General features: G+C 49.2%; 1 protein-coding gene across 1 annotated transcript in view; it reads left to right on the top strand.

Moving 5' to 3' along the window:
* The window catches only part of LOC140424869 (patched domain-containing protein 3-like), a 31,675-nt gene extending 14,308 nt beyond the window's left edge, over positions 1-17,367 (top strand). The window contains exons 2-4 of the mRNA XM_072508407.1: positions 8,104-8,225; positions 8,327-8,472; positions 15,205-17,367. Coding sequence (XP_072364508.1) covers positions 8,104-8,225; positions 8,327-8,472; positions 15,205-16,856 — 1,920 coding nt within the window. The 3' untranslated portion in view covers positions 16,857-17,367. The remainder of the gene's footprint in view (positions 1-8,103; positions 8,226-8,326; positions 8,473-15,204) is intronic.
* Positions 17,368-18,142: the final 775 nt, after the last annotated feature.

Here is an 18,142-nt window from a genome sequence, read left to right as displayed (position 1 = left end):
GCTCAGAGTCGCCGGGTATCAAATGATACCACCACAAGATTCAACCGGATATCGATCAAAGAGCTAAGCACCAATTAGTTAGTTGAAGATCAAGGGTACTTTATTTACACACACAATTAATCATACAACATAGACACTACTAGTTAAATTACACCTATCAACTATGACAACCTGTACTTAACTTCAGGCACCCGGCTTAGGTCAGAGGCACAGTGGCCTTTGCTCAAAACTGGATCTATCGGGTCTGGAGAAGTAACTGCTGCTCAGCTGGGCTCATCCATCTGGTAGCGGGCGTTGAACTTGAACTTGCTTCTGGTGGTGCTGCAATTAGAGGTAGACATTGCCGGAGCGCCAGGTCCAAGAGAGGCCGAACACATGGTGGTCTCTCTCTTTATCCTTGGGGAGTTTCGCGCTCTTTTGGGTGGTCCTTCGGTTTGGACCCCATTAGTTGGGCAGTTCTCGATCACTGGATTTGATTTGAGCCAATAAAGGGGTGGGTGGTTTGATGGCCGGGCGTGTCCTAAGCGGTCATTGACCCTGTTGTTGATGCTTCCTGGGTACAGGGAGTGGCGCTGAAATGTCTGGGATTGTATCGGTTGCTCAAGTATCAGTCTTTTGTCTGACGGAGGTAGGCCATCAAAATGCTAATCGGTTGGGGATTTCGATACTGTCTGGATTCTTCGCTCACAAATATACATTCAGGATCTGAACCTGCCTGAACCTTGCGTTGTCCATTTTTCCCGTTATGCTTTGCGACCGTCCATGTTTCTTATTGTAAGTGGCCATCCCAGATGGCTACAGTCCGTCCTCTTGATCCTCAGCGTGAAGCGTGAAGGATTACACTACTAAATCTTCTCCTGTTCACTAATATGCCGGGTACCCTCAATCAAGGACAGGTTCTACCCTGCTCTGTCCTATGGGTCAAAACATTTACCTAAGTTTTCCCTAATACAACATACATCTCTAAAAATTCTAAGAGGCGCTATAACATTCGAACATACATTTCAGTTTCTTTACACAAAAAGGGGAACCTCTAACTGTCCTTAACTAAACTACACTCATGCTACTATCTAATGACCAAAGAACTTATCTTACAATACAAAATAAACAATAGCACCATCACATTCCGACTTAACACTAATGTCAATTTACAGAGAAGGTAACTTTATTAAAAAAACAAACCACAGAATTTATTAGGGAGGAAAAGTTCAGAAGGAGTGTGGGGTTTGCTGAAGTCTGAGAAAGGGGTCTCTGAGTGTGTATACTGGAGGGCGGGAGGCTCTCCTTCGCCATTTCCAAAGTCTGATCGTCTGGATGATACTGCAAAGTATAGCTTTCATCAATAGGGCTTCTACTGTGTATGAAATGGAATACCACTCTATGATATTGTCACACCATGTGGATGTATCAGTGGCTGTGTCTATGTATGGTGTAGTGTCCGGGCTAGGGATGTTGTGTTGGGTGGTCATGTTTAGGGCCTGTGTGGTGAGGGGTGTAGGGGTGGGTAACGCGCGCAACTGTATTGATCCAACGGCAATCATGATGCAGACCATCAGGTCCTTGGGGAGTTTTGCGCTCTTTGGGTGGTCTTTCGGTTTGGACCCCATTAATTGGGCAATTCTCGATCACTGGATTTGATTTGAGCCAATAAAGGGGCGGGTGCCTTGATGGCCGGGCGTGTCCTAAACGGTCATTGATCCTGTTGTTGATGCTTTGTGGGTACAGGGAGTGGCGCCGAAATGTCTGGGATTGTATCGGTTACTCAAGTATCAGTCCTTTGTCTTACGGAGATGGGCCATCAAAATGCTAATCGGTTGGGGGTTTCAATACTGTCTGGATTCTTCGCTCACAAATATCCATTCCAGCTTTGAGCCTGCCTGAACCTTACATTGTCCATTTTTCCCGTTATGCTTTGCGACCGTCCATGTTTCGTATTGTAAGTGGCCATCCCAGATGGCTACAAGGGTATGTCACCTCCTCTCTCCTGGCACCAGTTTTGCTTGTCACCTCTCCCTTCAATTCACTGGCTGACACCTCGCAGCCTCCCCACATCCGATCTCCATGCTTATTCCTCAAAACCCCCTGGCAACCACCAGCACAACCCCTTCTTGTCCAGGTGTGGCGTCCACAGATGCCCCCTGCTTTAGAGCCCCCGACCCATCAAGCGTGTGGCTCAAAATGTTCTCTCTTTGTCCCCAGGGGAGGAAATAGCCCATAATAAATAATAATAATCTTTATCGTCACAAGTAGGCTTACCTTAACAGTGCAATGAAGTCACTGTGAAAAGCCCCAAGTCACCATATTCCGGGGCCTGTTCGGGAGAATTCAGAACATCCAATTCACCTAACAGCACGTCTTTCGGGACTTGTGGGAGGAAACCGGAGCACCCGGAGGAAACCCACGTAGACACTGCGAGAACGTGCAGACTCCACACAGATAGTGACCCAAGCCGCGAATCGAACCTGGGACCCTGGAGCTGTGAAGCAACTGTGCTAACCACTATGCTACCGTGCCCTCCTAGGAAAAGGCCAAGATGGAGGCAGAGATTTGAGTCCTCACCCCCTCTCCATGAGGAACAGACCCTGGAAATTGCGGGGTTGCCCAAGGAGAGAGCAGTCACTGACAGAGAGGTTGACCTGCACCAGTGAGGTGAGGATCTACTGCCCCTTCATCCAGATGACCTGTCTCAAGGGAATGGTTCATCTCAGTCAAAATGGTCCTCTCACTGACCACATGTCCATTGTCTCACACGATCTCCATCTTATGAGGCTGAGCCATCTGGAGTAATTTTCGCCCCCCCCCAGCCGCCACCCAAGAGAACACCTCAGAGGAGAGCTCTGTGGAGACCGCCATTATGGCATTATACATAACTATCACCTGCACCTTCCACCAACGCAGAGACACGCACCTTGTGGGTGACATTAGTGGACAAGCTTCTGGGACACAATCTGGTGAGCACCACATAGTTGCTGATGCACATCGAGGTGGAGGTAGAAACATCCAAGTGAGACAGGAGTCGGAGGTCTGCTGGATCCCAGATACAGCTGGGTCCCAGCCAGGTGCCACGCCCCTGGACAAGGTTGTCCCAGAGCTGATGCAGATCATAGGACACAACCGTGACATTCAGGAGAGGGTGTCAGCGACATTCCAGTGACTGAAAAGTGAATTGGAGGAGTCCCAAAGACTGCAGATGCAGGAGTTGGTGCCGACAATGCGTGGCACCGAGACCAACACTGCTAGGGTGGCGACTGCAGTGGAAAACCTGGAGCACGACGTCCCCGTTTTGAGTGGTGGTGTCCAAGGCGTGGCTCAGTCTGTGACAACCATGACTGAGGGCCTCAACATCATGTCTCAGTCACTGAGGGAATGTCCCAGATGCAGGTGGACATTTCTGAGGCACTGCAGAGCGCAGCCCAGTCACTGAGGACGATCGCTGAGGGAACCAACACCATGGTAAAGTCAATGGGAAGCCTACAGTACTGGCAGTGCCAGATGGCTCTGAGGCCTCTGGGGCTCACTCCAACTGTCCCCCATTCCATGGAGTCCCCCAGGGCCCCAAGTGCGGTGTCCAGGAGGAGGAAGCCCTGGAGGCCTACCCAGGGCCTGTCACAAAGAAAACGACGGCGGTCTCCAGTTCTTCCAAATGCCGCCTTCTGACACCACCGCATCTCAAGGGCAGCGGACAGAACAGGGTGGCACGGCCTCGCCAGTGACACCAGTAAGTCAGAGGCTCCAGGCCCTCCAAGGGCATTAAAGGGCATTGGTTGCAGAAAGCAGCAGGCTGCCTCCGCCTCTGATGTGCATCCTGGGGACATAACTGGACGTAGCACGAGACCACGAAAGATCAAGAAGAGGGAGAAGCATTGAGTGAGCACTGTGCGGGGAGGGGGGGGGGGGGGGGGGGGGGCGGGGGGGGGGGCATTATCAGTAAGTAGGGGGAGTGGAAATCTGTCACAGTAAAATGTTCACTATTGAAACATATAACACCTGATATAATGTGAAGCCTCTGTCACATTAATCTTCACAGTGGGCCAGCTGCACCCCCACTCCCCAACCCCCTTTCCCCCAGCGCAGTGGTCCGAGATCAATGTCCTGATGCAGATCCCGTTCAAGGACAGGAGTCAGACTTTTACAGAAACTGGGGAGTGCCAGAGCTTTCCTCACAGCGGGATATCAGCACTCTCCCGCCTTCTATGGTGATCTGCAGAAAATGCCAACACAGGCCTTTCCATGTCAATATACTACCTCCAACACATGGGCTTATCTTATGACTTAACCTTTGTGAGGTACCTTGTCGAATGCCTTCTGGAAGTCCAAATACAATACACCTACCTGTTCCCCTCCATCCACTCTGGTTGAGATTTCCTCGAAAAACTCTAATAAATTAATCGGACACTATTTCCCGTTCATGAAGCCATGTTGACTCCGTGACAACATCCCATGAATCAACGCAAATAAAATGTAAATGTCCTTGCACTGTACCATCTCCACTTTAAAGGTAGCCTGTTACAGTTTTGTCTGTCATTTTTGATTCCAAATTACCTGGGCCAAATCTTGTTCTCACCCCCATGAAATTGGCCCGATTTCAGCTTAATATTTTTACTCTAAATTGCCACTTCTCCCTTTCCACAGCTAACCAAAACCTCATGATGCCAAGGTCACTGTGGGAGTCTGGCCCCTTTAAATGGTGATACATCGCGTGACCCATTACGGGCCTAGAGCATACAGAGACACAGCACTTGAACATAAGCTGATCAGGAGTTTCAGTGTGACCCTGGTCGTTGGGGCTTGGCCAGATTTAGCCCAGAAGTTGTGGGAACAAGACCTGTGTACTAGTTGTGCTGTCCAGTGTATATAGTTTGCCTTAGTTAAATAAACCTCTTATGTGTTTCAACGTTGCCTCGTCAATCGCCTTGCAATATAACAGTCACAGTTCCCTAAATGCTCTTTGTGGTAGTCGGTATTAGGGGTTTAAGGTACCCAGGTTGATGCTGTAAGACCATTGGTGTGGGAGGTACCTGAGACAGCAATATCATTGGTGAAGCCTGCCTGCTGGTTCCGCCCAGTAAGGTGGAGTATAAGAGCCTGTGTCTCCCTAGCAGCTGCATTCTGTACCTGCGCTGCTAGGGGAAACATCTAGTCCAATAAAGCCTTCAATTGTCTTCCAATCTCGCTTCTGGAGTTATTGATCGAGCATCACTCTTAGATGCCATACTTCGCAAAATGGGGCCTTGATGTCAAGGGCAGTCAGTATCACCTCACCCCTTGAAGTCAGTTCTTTGTCCAAGTTTGAACCAAGCCTGTCCACCATCCACAAGACACCAGCCTGGACTGTGATGGAATAGTCTTTACTTGCCTGGCTGAGTGCAGTTCCAACAATACTCAAGAAGCTTGACGCCATCCAGGAAAAACAACCCATTAGATCAGAGCCCCATCCACCAACCTGAACATCATTCTTTCCATCACTGATGTACGGTAGGAGAGGATTGTACCATCTGCAGGATGCACACTTGCAACTCGGCACAGCTGCTTCACCAGCATCGTGCAGATCCACAATCTCGACCACCTGACAGCAGAAGCATGGGAAAACCTCCAAGCAACCTACCATTCTGATTCACAACTGTATCGCCATTCCTTCACTGTCACTGGGTCAAAATCCTGAAGCTCCCTTCCTACCAGCACTGTGGATGTACCTACACATGTAGACTGCAGCGGTTCATGAAGACAGCTCACCACTACTTTCTCAAGAGCAATTATTGATGGGCAATAAATGTTGGCCCAGCCAGTGATGTTCACATCTCATGAAAGAAAATAAACTCCGCCATATTTTTTGCATTCTGAGGAAGTGCAAAATGCTCTAAATTTAGGTGCTATGATGTCAAATTCTCTTCAGTTATTGCTGAATTATGACTTATATGATTTGGCTATGCATCTTAATTGCGTGACTGTTCAAACAATTTGAATGTTCAGTGCTATGCTCCGGCTCTCATTATATGAAAAGAAAACTTAAGAATGTGAGGGACTCACATTTTTTAAGTGTTGCGTACTGCAGTGTTTTTCAAACTTTTTCTCCCTGCTTTGCCAACTGGCCAACCTTCGCAACGCATGTAAAGCGACCTTTGTGATACACGACGACCAACCTTCACGACACCCACCCTGTTTGCTTACCTTTTAATGCAAAGGGGGGTGATCTCACTTGAATGCAGTTCAAAGCATCAGAGGTCAATGAGCATATCAGGTGCTGAGTTCAGCCAGTTTCTTTGTGCCGCCTTTATCTTCATGAAAACGGACGATCCAACCTTACCCATGTCTGTTGTCGTGAAGGGCAATTGCAACAAAACGCTTGTTTTACTCAGCACTGGATACTCATGGGAGATGCTACTTCAGAATGCTGACAGCATTATGGGCTTTTGGCATGTTTTAAAGTGGTATTACAGGTGAGCTGCAGCAGCATCGTCTTTTAATTTGGAGTCAGGCTAAGTTAATAACAGACTCTGGGATCTCAACCTAAAAAGGAATTTTTCGCACACCACTTCTCTTTCATATTCTGAAACTTCTCCACTCATTTGAATATAACACACATGAGGCTGAATTCTCCGATTCTGAGACCACCGATTCCCCGTTTTGCTGGGGGCTAGCATGGCGGCAGCAGAGAGCATCTGGCTTGAGTTGCCGATACGTCTCAGAGAATTGCCGAGTCCATGGCCGCGCATGTACACAGTGGCAGCCTATAGCGGCTGCGTCGTGCTACATGGCAGGGGCCATTCGTGCACCCAGCCCGCAAAATAGTGCCCCCCCTTAGGCCGGCTTGCGCGCCCCGGACCACTCCCCACAGTGCCCCAGTCCTGAATAATGTCCACCCCCCCCCACCCGCGAATCGTCCCTCTCCCGACTGTCGTAGCACTGGACTGAGTCTGCAGCCGCCACATCGAGGTCCAGACAGGCTGGGACCACACACGGCGCACGCCGTCGGAAACTCGGCCGGTTGAGGATGGAGCATCGGGGGGGCGGGCCTCAGGCAAAGTCCTGAAGCCATCGATACATTACGCAGCGTACACCTAGAGTACGCCGCTTTGAAGGATTTTCCGACCGATCGCCGAACGCGGCTTTGTCTCCTTATTTGCATTGTCACAATTGGCAAAACCATACCTCAAGAAATCATATTTATACTTCTTTGTTCCGAGGTAAGTTTATTTTTTCAGGGCCGTTAACTAGAGACGCTGGAGCTCTTAACACTTCCACTGCTCTGTCCTGCCCTGGACTCTTGTGAGGTTCTCTCCAATAGGTAAACTGCCTATTTGAGTTTCCGGCTGTCTCTTACTTTTAAAAAACAGACATTGATCTTCGCAGTTCACTTGCCTTGCTTTCCAGCAGCTGCAAAATCGAAGCAGCTCTGCTCCCTGCATTGGTGCCAAAAGAACGTCTATGGACAGAGTTTCAAGTCAATTTTACATGCAGGGCACTTGACCTACTCTCTGCTGCCGCTTCTGGCCAGAAGACTCCACACAGTCTAATCTGTATCTCCATTTAAAAGGTGCAGCAGCCGCAATTCTCCATGTAAAAGCCAGTTGCGGTGGTTCGCCGCTTCTCCCACGATCGGGAACAGCGGGACCGATCGCTCCATGACTCTCCTGACACCTGCCCGCTATCCACCAGCCCTGACTTTGAAAAACTATTATGTACAACATCATGTTCCTATGTGTAATTGTAAATTAAGGATTACAGCATTGTTCTGAACTAAAGGGCACCCAATCTGGACAATGATTTCTTTGCTGTCTTTTTAATGCATATGTTGCTAAATACTTTAAAATAAACTTCTACCAATGCTGCAACATGCAGGAATGCACACCTTATATTTATTACTAATTAATGTAATTCTTTTAAGAAAAGTAAAAGCGAGCAACACTTTAGAATCTGTCAATCAGTTATTGTTGTGCTCAAAAACAATGTTTGAAAATAAGAATTAAACATTGTTTTGGTCGCTGATTATGTCAAATAAATAATTGAATATTTGAGAGGTATGAATGAACAACAGGATGCAATTATCTAAAAATAACTTAACTGTGTATTTGATAATCTATAATCTTTATTCCTGAATTTCAGGTCTCTTATTTCTCATCACTATCAAGACAAGAAGAATTTGAGGGAAATTCAAAAAAGATTATTCCTTTGTTCTCTATCACATATTTTCTTTCAATATTCTTTTCCATCACATCTTGTATGAGGTAGGAACTATATTTTCACATTTATTTGTAATGCACTTTCATTGAAAACTTCATACAAGAAAGTCTGTTGTGTTATAGAACGTGATCACATTTAATTTCAGGTTTGACTGTGTGAGAAATAAGGTCTGGGTCGCTTCTCTGGGAGTTGTATCAGCTGGATTAGCCGTGCTGTCGGGATTTGGACTACTTTTGTTCTGCGGGATGAAGTTTGCCATCAATACAGCAAATGCACCTTTTCTGATTCTCGGTCAGTAATATGATTTTCCCAATTAAAGTATGATCAAACTTCAGATGATTGTCCTCTCAAATTTGTCTGCTTGGATTGCAGATTATTCTGACCCCGACCATCATTCAGAAATCCAGTGCAGACATGACGGGCCAAATGGCTCTTTCTGCACTGTAACAATTCTGAGGTTCTGATTCGCTCTGGCATGTTCTACTTTGTACACTTGACCTAATTCCATCTCTCTCATTTCTCTTTTAAAATTTCTTTCTCTGCTGCCCAATCCCAAATTTCACACTTATTTGTAACACACCTTCACTCCTTTCCTCCCTGCACTGAGCAACTACCCATTCTTGGTGACTTCCACCACCATCCTCAATCACCTCACCCTCCTGTCCTCTCACAACCTTTCCCACCACAAAGACTGCTTCTCATATTCATGACCACCTTTGCCATCCCACATGACCTCTCTATCCCCATCATCTCAGTCATAAATAAAGCCATCTCTGATCACTTCCTTGTATTCTTCACCTTCATCCCCACTTACTTATGTGCCTGTACCTGGAAAACCTCTCCTCTGAGTCACCTATGCTGACAAATGTCCTGACTTATGTGGTGAACCACTGTAATAGGAGATGTAAGGTAGGACCTGCACTACAGGTTCACCGGTAGCTCCTGCCGGCTGGCTCCGCCCACGGAGAACTGTATAAATATGCGTGACCTCCAGTGCCCTGCCATTTCGCCAGCTGCAGCAGGAGGCCACACATCTGACTGTAATAAAGCCACAGTTGTACCCAACTTTAGTCTTTGTGCAATTGATCGTGCATCAATTTATTACAGTCAGATTTTCCACAGAATGGATATCAGAATTAAGCCCGATCACCTGCAGCTGGATCCGCACTCGCCCGACACCAGGAAAGACTTTACTCACTGGCTAGCATGTTTTGAGGCCTACATCAAGGCTGCGGACCCCGTGCCAACGGAGGCTCAGAAGATAAAGGTCCTGTACTCCAGACTGAGCTCCAGCGTGTTCCCGTTGAACCAAGACGCCACGAATTACACAAAAGCAATGGAACTCCTTAAGGAACACTGTGCGCAGAAGGCGAACACTCTCTTCGCCAGGCATGTACTCGCCACCCGCTCGCAACTACCTGGTGAGTCCATCGAATACTTCTGGCGGGCCCTAATTCCACTCATCCGGGACTGCGACTGTCAGGCGGTTACGGCCGCTGAACACGCAGATCTCCTCATGCGTGATGCCTTCGTGATGGGGATTGCGTCGGACCGCGTCTGAGAACGAATACTGGAAGGGGCCACGCTCGAACTGGCAGAGACGAAAACCATGGTGCTCTCCATGATGGTCGCATCCCGTAACGTACAATTGTACACCTCCCGCCGCACTGCCCACCCTTCTACTCCTTTCTACCCCTCCTGGACACCGCCGACGATCTCCTCAGCCGGGGCCCTGCCTTCCCAATACGCCTGCGCCGCACGCTGATCTGCGCACCCCGGGGGTCCCCGCTGCTACTTCTGCCCGTCAGCAGAAGCACCCCATCCAACACTGCCCGGCCCGCACTGCAGTTTGTAAAGCCTGCAGTAAAAAGGGCCACTTCGCGGCGGTGTGCCAGGCTCGCGGAGTCTCTGCGATCGCACGCGCTATCGCCCCGTCCCCCACGCCAGGCACACAATGGGAGCCGCCATCTTCTCCTCCCAGGTCCATGTGCGACCAATGGGTGCCGCCATCTTGTCCCCCTTCGGCCACGTGCGCCCCATTGTCGCCGCCTTCTTGTCCCGACCCCGCAATCTGCGCACCATGGGCGTCGCCATCTTGTCCCCCACAGGGTCTCCGGACATCCCGACATCGGAACTGTACACGCTCGCTACCCGAAGCATCCGATGGCTACTCGCAGCTCGCTTCGATGACGCTGGACCAATCTCGCCGCACAACCTGGCCACCGCGTCGACGACGGTTAAAATCAACAGCCATGCAACCTCGTGCCTGCTGGACTCCGGGAGCACCGAAAACTTTGTTCACCCAGATACGGCAAGGCGCTGCTCCCTCGCGGTCCACCCTGCCAATCAAAGGATCTCCCTGGCCTCCGGATCCCACTCCGTCCCGATCCGAGGCTTTTGTACAGTCATCCTCACGGTCCAGGGCATAGAATTTAGTAACCTCCGCCTCTATGTCCTTCCTAATCTCTGCGCTACACTCCTGTTGGGCCTGGACTTCCAGTACAACCTCCAGAGCCTCACCCTCAAATTCGGCGGGCCCTTACCCCCCCTTACCGTTTGCAGCCTCGCGACCCTCAAGGTCGATCCCTCTCCCTTTTTGCCAATCTAACTGCGGATTGCAAGCCTGTTGCCATGAGGAGCAGACGGCACAGCACCCAGGACAAGATCTTCACCAGGTCCGAAGTCCAGCGGCTGCTTAGGGAGGGTATTATCGAGGCCAGCAACAGCCCCTGGAGAGCCCAAGGGGTAGTGGTTAAAACTGGGGAGAAACACAGGATGGTCGTGGACTACAGCCAGGCCATCAATCGGTACACGCAACTCGACGCGTACCCTCTCCCACGCATATCTGATATGGTCAATCAGATTGCGCAGTACCGGGTCTTCTCAACAATTGACCTGAAATCCGCCTACCACCAGCTCCTCATCCGGAAGTCGGACCGGCCATTCACTGCCTTCGAGGCGGACGGCTGCCTCTACCACTTCCTTAGGGTCCCTTTCGGTGTCACAAATGGGGTCTCGGTCTTCCAAAGAGAGATGGACTGAATGGTCGACCAATACGGTTTGCGGGCCACCTTTCCGTACTTTGATAAAGTCACCATCTGCGGCCATGACCAGCAGGACCACGATGCCAACCTCGATAAATTCCTCCGCACTGCCACTCTTCTCAACCTGACCTACAACAAAGAGAAGTGTGTGTTCAGCACGACCCGGTTAGCCATTCTCGGCTATATCGTCCAAAACGGACTTCTCGGGCCCGATGCCGACCGCATGCGCCCCCTCATGGAACTTCCCCTCCTCCACTGCCCCAAGGCCCTCAAACGCTGCCTGGGGTTCTTTTCCTACTACGCTCAGTGGGTCCTAAACTATGCGGACAAGGCCCGCCCACTCATTCAGTCCACCCAACTCCCCCTCGCGGCCGAGGCACAACATGCTTTCGCCCGCATCAGAGCAGACATCGCCAAGGCCGGGATGCGCGCAGTGGACGAGTCACTGCCTTTCAAAGTAGAAAGCGACGCTTCAGACGTCGCCCTTGCCGATCTTCTAAACCCGGCAGGCAGACCCGTGGCATTCTTTTCCTGCACCCTTCATGCCTCTGAAATTCGACACTCATCCGTCGAAAAGGAGGCCCAAGCTATCGTTGAAGCTGTGCGGCATTGGAGGCATTACCTGGCCGGTAAGAGATTCACTCTCCTTACGGACCAACGGTCGGTAGCCTTCATGTTCAATAACACACAGCGGGGCAAGATCAAAAATGATAAAATCTTGCGGTGGAGAATCGAGCTCTCCACCTATAATTACGAGATCTTGTATCGCCCCGGTAAACTCAACGAGCCCCCAGATGCCTTCTCCCGAGGTATATGTGCCAGCGCACAAGCTGACCAACTCCGGGCCCTACACGACAGCCTTTGTCACCCGGGGGTCACTCGATTGTACCATCTGGTCAAAGCTCGCAATCTGCCCTACTCCGTCGAGGAAGTAAGGACAGTCACCAGGGACTGCCAGGTCTGTGCGGAGTGCAAGCCGCACTTCTACCGGCCAGACCGTGCGCGCCTGGTGAAGGCTTCCCCTTTGAACACCTTAGCATGGATTTCAAAGGGCCCCTCCCCTCCACCGACCGTAACATGTACATTATCAGTGTGGTCGATGAGTACTCCAGATTCCCCTTCGCCATCCCATGCCCCGATATGACGCCTGCCACCATCATCAAGGTCCTCAGCACCAGCTTTGCTCTGTTCGGTTTCCCCGCCTACATCCACAGTGACGGGGATCCTCATTCATGAGCGATGAGCTGTGTCAGTTCCTGCTCAGCACGGGTAAAGCCTCCAGCAGAACGACCAGCTACAACCCCCGGGGAAACGGGCAAGTAGAACAGGAGAATGGGACGGTTTGGAGGGCCGTCCAGATGGCCCTACGGTCCAGGAACCTCCCAGCCTCTCACTGGCAGGAGGTCCTCCCTGACGCTCTGCACTCCATCCGGTCACTATTGTGCACCGCCACTAATAACACACCCAAGAACGTTTTTTTACCTTCCCCAGGAAGTCCACATCCGGGGTGTCGCTCCCGACCTGGCTCGCTGCTCCAGGACCGGTCATTCGCTGTAGGCACGTCTGACTCCACAAGGCGGACCCCTTGGTGGACAGGGTTCACCTACTCCATGCCAACCCTCAATATGCCTACGTTGAGTTCCCCGACGGTCGCCAAGGTACTGTCTCACTCAGGGACCTGGCACCGTCAGGTTCCACCCCAACAGCCCCCCCACCACCAATGCGCCCCCACCTCCCACCGCGCCGCCAATATTGACCCCGCCAGATCACACCCCCCCCTTTTCCGCACAAGAGGACGAAGAGGATTTCTGCACGCTCCCAGAGTTCCCCGATGACTGGCCAGCATCAGCACCGCCACCACCGCCATCAGTGCCACCTCCACCACCGCCAGCACCGACTTCGCCGCCACCATTACACCACTCCCAACGAAGCACCAAAGCATCGGACCGGCTGAACCTTTGACGGACTCCGGACCGTCAACATGGACTTTTCTTTCCCTACCACTGTACATAATTGCACTAATTGTATATAGTTTCACGTCACCCCCGCCAGATTCATTTGTAACAGGGGGTGAATGTGGTGAACCACTGTAATAGGAGATGTAAGGTAGGATCTGCACTACAGGTTCGCCGGTAGCTCCTGCCGGCTGGCTCCGCCCATGGAGAACTGTATAAATATGCGTGACCTCCAGTGCCATGCCATTTCACCAGCTGCAGCAGGACTGTAGTAAAGCCACAGTTGTACCCAACTTTAGTTTTTGTGCAATTGATCGTGCATCAGCTTACACTGTCTCCTGGATTTCCAACACACTGATTTTAACATTTTCAACTTAATGTTTATATACTTCCATGACTTTGCATTGCCCTATTTATTTACGTTTCTCCAGACTTACAACTTTCCCAAAACTCCATGTTGTTTGTGAAGTTCAATTAATAATATTAATCTTTATTAACATCAACACTGCAATGAAGTTACTGTGAAAAGCCCTTCGGTGCCTAATCAGGTAAACTTGGAGAGAATTCAGAATGTCCAATTCGCCGAACAAGCACGTCTTTCAGAACTTGTGGGAGGAAACTGGAGCAACTGGCAGAAACCCACGCCGACATGAGGAGAATATGCAGACTCCGCACAGACAGTGACCCAAGTCGGGAATCGAACCTGGGACCCTGGTGCTGTGAAACAGCAGTGCTAACCACTGTGTTACCATGCTGCCCTCAAAGTCTGGAATGAAGTACAGAAACCTGTGTCTAAGTGCTGAAGCCAACGAGGATGCGTGGTGTTTCATGACGGAAAAACCGGCGCCACTCCCGCACCGATTCTGCTACCGGTGAGGGGCTAACATCGGCGCTAGAAACACCCGCGAAACATGCGGAAAACGTGGGAGAATCACCGGGTCCATGCTGGACATGCGCAGAGCTGACAAGCTGCAGCCGCACGTACGCCTAGAGCCCCCCACACTCGCACCAATCACGCCGGAAAAGTTGGTGCCAGTTGTGCTGGACCGCGCACCCATCCACCCCAACCCCACAGCCCACCTCCTGGCCACCCCCCACTACTTCCCCAGCCCTGGCAGAAGCCCCCCCCCCCGGCCAGCAGCACGGTTCTTGGCTGAGTATGGCGCTGCTGGAATTGTCCGCACGCCCCCCTCTCTCTGCAGCCGCCACGCCAGGCTCACGACCGCTGAGACCACATGTAGCCCGCGCCATCGGGAACTCAGTCCACCGGTGGCGGAGCATCACGGGTGGACCGGAGAATGACATTCATTCAAATGCGGTAGTGACTGCGCGCAGCGCAGATCTTGATGATGCCAATTTGGAGGGGGCGGAGCATCCAGACCCAGCATCAAACCAGCGCCTGCCGCAATTTCGGCGTCGGGAGCCATTCTCCGTCCAATTGCCTTTCTCGATTTCAGCATCGGGCAACGGCGAATCCCGCGCGTGGTTTTTCCATATCCACTTGTTTCAGGCACGCTTGCAGACAGCCATTAAATCAGAGCAATTGTTTATTTGGCTGTAACTGCTCATAATTCCTATATTGTGCAGCCTATAATTCTAATGCAGAATTATGTCTGCATATCAGCAGTAATGTTGCAGAATACTGCTATTAACAGGTAAAAAATATAAAAACAGTGCAGATATTGCTGCAGGGGCTGGTTTAGCTCACTGGGCTAAATCGCTGGCTTTTAAAGCAGACCAAGGCAGGCCAGCAGCATGGTTCGATTCCCATACCAGCCTCCCCAAACAGGTGCCAGAATGTGTCGACTAGGGGCTTTTCACTTCATTGAAGCTTACTTGTGACAATAAGCAATTTTCATTTCATAATTTTCATAATTGCTATTCATTGAAATCTAATATTTTGCAGCAGTATTGATTCCATCAGATACATCATTCAAATGGGAATGCTAACTTTATTAACTTCCATTTGTGATCATTAATTAATAATAACTAGAGTATTAATTCACCATATCTCACATTTCTAGGTATTGGTGTCGATGATATGTTCATTATGCTGTCCAGCTGGCAAAAGACAAAGGTCAAAGATAAAGTTGGAGATCGCCTGGCAGAGACGTACGCTGAAGCAGCTGTTTCCATTACAATCACCACTCTGACTGATGTTTTAGCTTTTTATATTGGCATTCTGACACCTTTTCGATCTGTGCAGTCATTTTGTGTTTACACAGGTACAACTGTTCTGTTCTGCTTCCTTTACAACATTACGTTTTTTGGAGCTGTTCTCGCACTGAATGGGAGAAGAGAAGCCAGTAACAGACACTGGCTGACATTCAGAAAGGTTGAACATGATCCTAAACCAGATGAATCGAAATGCTATGCAATGTGTTGTGTAGGTGGGGCTTCTGATCAGGAATCAGGTGCAGAATCAGAGCATCCAGTTTATTTCTTCTTTAAGAAATATTATGGTCCATTCCTTACAATCAGATGGACCAAGGTATTTGTGGTGCTCCTGTATGCTGGATATTTGGCTGGCAGTATTTATGGCTGTTTAAACATCAAAGAAGGTATCGATATTCGAAATCTGGCCTTTGATGATTCATATGTGATTCAATTCTATGACGACCAAAGTGATTTTTTCTCGAAATATGGGCCACGAGTCATGGTTTCTGTCACTGAACCTGTGGAATATTGGAATTCCACCATTCAGAATGAAATTGAAATCTGTATGGACCGATTGGAAAATAATTCATATGTCGATCGTACCCTGTCAGAGTCCTGGCTTCGAACGTACATTAGTATTTCCAAACAGATGCAGATAGATATAACGGAGAAAAATACATTCTTAGACAATTTAGCTTTACTGTTTCAAATTGTTCCTTTATTTAAACAAGATGTTGAATTTTCAAAAAATAATCAAAGAATCATAGCTTCACGATTTTTTATTCAGACCATTTATGTCAATAATTCGATTGCTGAGAAACAGATGCTGATTGAATTAAGAAAGCTGGCACAAGAATGTAAAATCCCTTTGCAAGTTTATCATCCTGCGTTCATCTACTTTGATCAATATCTTGTTATCGTAACCAACACAATACAGAATGTCGCCGTGGCTGCTGCTGCAATGCTGGTTGTTGCCTTATTGTTCATACCTAATCCAATCTGCTCTCTGTGGGTAACATTTGCGACTGCGTCAGTTTTAGTGGGTGTGACTGGTTTCATGACTTTCTGGGATGTCAACTTAGATTCTATATCTATGATTAATCTGGTCATTTGTATTGGATTTTCTGTGGACTTCTCAGCTCATATTTCATACGCATTTGTATCAAGCGAGAAAGAAAGTGCCAATGAGCGAAGTATTGATGCATTGTACTCTCTCGGTTATCCTATTATCCAGGGAGCTCTTTCAACGATACTGGGTGTGGTCGTGTTGGCCGCTGCAGAAAGTTACATATTCAGGACATTTTTCAAAATCATGTTTCTCGTCATAACTTTTGGGGCGGTTCATGGTCTCATATTTCTGCCTGTGTTCCTGACATTCTTTGTAACCCACAGAAAGTTGAATAGTGTAAAATCAGACACAGCAGCAAAATTCTCAAAAAAGCAAACCTATGTCAATGAAACATTCAGTGAAAAGGTGATAAGCAACCCATATGGAAATGGTAGAATTTCAGATGAGTAAAACCCAGATTCTACCAGTTTATTTTCTTCGCCTTCTCGGAATTTAGGAGGCTAAGGGGTGATCTGATCGAAATATTTAAGATATTAACAGGGGCAGATAGGGTGGATAACGATAAACCATTTCCACTGGTTGGAGATTCTAAAATTAGGGGGCATAATCTAAAAATTAGGGCAAGACCGTTCAGGAGAGATGTTAGGAAGAACTTCTTCAATCAAAGGGTGGTGGAGGTTTGGAACTCTCTTCTACAAATAGCAGTTAAAGCTCAGACAGTTATTAATTTTAAATCTGAGATAGATATATTTTTGTTCAACAAAGATATTAAGAGATGTGGGACAAAGGCAGGTATATGGAGGTAGGCCACAGCCATGATCTCATGAAATGGCAGGACAGCCTCGAAATGCTGAATAGCCTACTCTGTTCCTCTGTCACTGAAGTGGGGGACTGTGGGGAGAGCTGAAGATGGACTGAGTGAGGTTACAGGGGGGACTGAGGGGGTGGGCTAAGAGGATGCCCTTGCCAGCGATTGTGTGTGTGGGGTGGGGGGTATTGCCAGCAGTTGGGGGGGGGGGGGGGCTTGCCAGCGATTCGAGGGGCCTGAAACTTAATAAGGGTGCTCCGATTTCAGAGAACTAGGAACCATCAGTGGCTTTCGGACCTACCTCTCTCAGGTCCAATGTAGAACCAGAACCACGATTAAAGTGCCAATTAATAACATGATGTGGAGATGCCGGCGTTGGACTGGGGTGAGCACAGTAAGAAGTTTTACAACACCAGGTTAAAGTCCAACAGGTTTGTTTCGATGTCACTAGCTTTTGGAGCGCTGCTCCTTCCTCAGGTGAATGAAGCGGTATGCTCCAGAAACATATATATATAGACAAATTCGAAGATGCCAGACAATGCTTGGAATGTGAGCATTAGCTGGTGATTAAATCTTTACAGATCCAGAGATGGGGTAACCCCAGGTTAAAGAGGTGTGAATTGTGTCAAGCCAGGACAGTTGGTAGGATTTCACAGGCCAGATGGTGGGGGATGAATGTAATGCGACATGAATCCCAGGTCCCGGTTGAGGCTGCACTCATGTGTGCGGAACTTGGCTTTAAGCTTCTGCTCGGCGATTCTGCGGTGTCGCGCGTCCTGAAGGCCGCCTTGGAGAACGCTTACCCGGAGATCAGGGGCTGAATGCCCTTGACTGCTGAAGTGTTCCCCGACTGGAAGGGAACATTCCTGCCTGGTGATTGTCGCGCGATGTCCGTTCATTCGTTGTCGCAGCGTCTGCATGATCTCGC

This window comes from Scyliorhinus torazame, chromosome 6 (genome assembly GCF_047496885.1).
Source record: "Scyliorhinus torazame isolate Kashiwa2021f chromosome 6, sScyTor2.1, whole genome shotgun sequence".
Lineage (NCBI taxonomy): Eukaryota > Metazoa > Chordata > Chondrichthyes > Carcharhiniformes > Scyliorhinidae > Scyliorhinus > Scyliorhinus torazame.
The sequence above is the reverse complement of the archived record's forward strand: the minus strand, read 5'-3'. Positions and strand labels throughout refer to the sequence as shown.